This window comes from Poecilia formosa, unplaced genomic scaffold, assembly GCF_000485575.1.
Source record: "Poecilia formosa unplaced genomic scaffold, Poecilia_formosa-5.1.2 Scaffold1371, whole genome shotgun sequence".
In the NCBI taxonomy this organism is placed as follows: Eukaryota; Metazoa; Chordata; class Actinopteri; order Cyprinodontiformes; family Poeciliidae; genus Poecilia; species Poecilia formosa.
In genome coordinates this window covers 9,644-11,996 of record NW_006801310.1, presented here as the reverse complement: position 1 = coordinate 11,996, position 2,353 = coordinate 9,644, and the positions used below count along the sequence as shown (strand labels likewise).

Sequence of the window (2,353 nt, the reverse complement as noted above, 5' to 3'; positions counted from 1 at the left end):
GACGTTGCTGCTGAGTGACGGAGTCCCAGAATCAGTGGCGACAACTTGGAACTGGAAAGTTTTGAGAGTTTCAAAATCGAAACTCTTTAGCGCCAAAATGCTTCCAGTTTCAGCGTTTATGTTAAGAAACGAAGTCAGTGTGTCATGACTGCCTTTTTCTCTCAAAATGTGGTACGAAATAAGCGCATTATCGCCATCGTCTTGGTCATAGGCTTTTACTGAAAAAACTGAGGCCCCGGGGTTGTTATTCTCTGTGATGTAAAATGTGTACGGGCTTAATACAAACTCAGGCACATTGTCGTTCACATCAGACACAACGACTTTCATAGTCTTTTCACTTGAAAATGGTGGTTCACCTTCGTCTTTTGCACTGATTGTGACGTCATATTGAGCCATCATTTCTCTATCCAACCGTGACTTAGTCACAACTGCATACATATTTTCTTGTAAGGACTGAGACAAAGAAAACGGGACATCTTCTCTGATCGTGCAAATCACTTTACCATTTATCCCAGAATCTAGATCATTTACACTAATAAGAGCTACAGTAGTTCCTATCTTTGCATCTTCCCTTATCAAACTCGAAAATGACGTCACTTCTATGTCAGGTGGATTGTCATTTACGTCTTTCACACTTACCATAACACTTTTATCACTTGTAAGAGGAACCTGTCCCTTATCAGAAGCCTGGATGTCAATTTCATAAGATTTGCTTTCCTCAAAATCCAGCTGACCTGTCACTTTAATTTCACCCGTGTTTTCATCTATGCTAAAAATTTCCATTAACTTCGAATCAATTTCGTTGCCAAAGGAATATATAATTTCACTATTGGCACCCTCATCCAAATCTGTTGCATTTACCTGAAATATTACAGTTCCAATAGGGATATTTTCATCAACTGTAACAGAATAAGTTTCTTTTGTGAACAACGGGGAATTGTCATTAACATCAAGGACATCCACAGTAATTTCTATATCTCCATACTTTGCTGGTTTCCCTCCATCCATCGCTGTTAAACGCAGTTTGTGTTTCGCAGCTATTTCTCTATCCAACTGCTTCTGCAGAACTAAAAACGGCACCTTACGATCCTCGCCTCGATCTTTGACTTCTACCCTGAAATGTTCGTTGTGGCTGAGTTTGTACTGCTGAATGGAGAACTGGCCTACGTCGGGGTCGCGGGCTGCCTGCAACTGAAATCTCGCCCCCGGCAGGGCTGACTCTGAAATCTCAAGCTTCTTCTCTTTCTCCGGAAAAACGGGCGAGTGATCGTTCACATCCAGGATTTCCACTGACACGTAATGGATCTCAAGAGGGTTTTCCAGCACGGTTTTTAGGTTGATTAAACATGGGCTGATACGTTCGCACACCTCTTCTCTGTCTATTTTGCTTTTCAGATAAAGGATACCATCGTTTTCATTTACCTCAAAGGGGGTTTCGGTTGTGCCTGCAACGATGCGATATCCTCTGTTTTTCATTACGTTCTTATCCAATCCCAAATCCTTTGCAATGTTCCCAACAAAAGTTCCACCTTGAACCTCCTCCAAAATAGAGTATTTTAGCTGTGCAAACACCACGCTCCATAATTCGGTTAAAGCAAATAAAAGAGCAAACCAACAATGTCGCGCCCGCCTTGCATTTCGTATTCTTTGTTCCATAACAAAAAAAAGATGAATGTGCAGCAAAAAAAGGCCGTATCTTGAAATCCAACAAGAGTCCTGAAAGCTGTAATGTATATATCTATGTATGTAAGTGTATAGAATCTGTAAGTTTACCAAATATTTAGCTGCCTTTGATGTAAGCCTGCGATCTAACGCACAGATTGCTTTTCGGCTGAATATGAGGGATGTGTTTCTGGATGTCACGTGGTACATGCTCAGCAGATACCCTGACCATCACTGACACCAAGCGTCTAAACATATATATTGTATTTCTTGATATTCTTGGACTTTTTCATCAATACAAAAAACAATTATAATTTGTAGCTATTGGTGATAAGAAAAAGGTAATGCAAATACACTTGAAACATGGTATTTGCACTTTGCATTTGATGAAACTGAAAAGTTAGCGAGTTAAGAAAATATCAAATTGTAAAAATACTAGGATCCCAGCTGTCGATGGATGACAAAAGTTATATGCGCACGCATTTCCTATTTTTTTTTTCTTTTCAACAAAAAGCGATATGAGAAGAATAAAAAAGAAATGAACCAGTTATGTTGAGCAAGTTATGTTAAGCTTAGAAAATTTCACGGCTAAATTGTCGATCTTCCCTCTTCAGAAGTGCGTCTTCTGTCAGGTAGAACTAACGTGTTGGCATGACTTCCAGGGACTATAGTAGATCCAATACTCATCCTC

General features: G+C 39.8%; 2 protein-coding genes across 2 annotated transcripts in view; both read right to left on the bottom strand.

The window, feature by feature from the left end:
• The window catches only part of LOC103132827 (protocadherin beta-15-like), a gene marked incomplete at its 3' end in the record, with an annotated part of 5,049 nt that extends 3,118 nt beyond the window's left edge, over positions 1 to 1,931 (bottom strand). Inside the window, exon 1 of the mRNA XM_016667605.1 lies at positions 4 to 1,931. Within this exon, the coding sequence (XP_016523091.1) occupies positions 4 to 1,872 (1,869 nt within the window). The remainder of the gene's footprint in view (positions 1 to 3) is intronic.
• Positions 1,932 to 2,234: 303 nt separating this feature from the next.
• LOC107835264 (protocadherin gamma-B1-like) overlaps positions 2,235 to 2,353 on the bottom strand; it is a 2,622-nt gene continuing 2,503 nt past the window's right edge. Inside the window, exon 2 of the mRNA XM_016667604.1 lies at positions 2,235 to 2,287. Within this exon, the coding sequence (XP_016523090.1) occupies positions 2,235 to 2,287 (53 nt within the window). The remainder of the gene's footprint in view (positions 2,288 to 2,353) is intronic.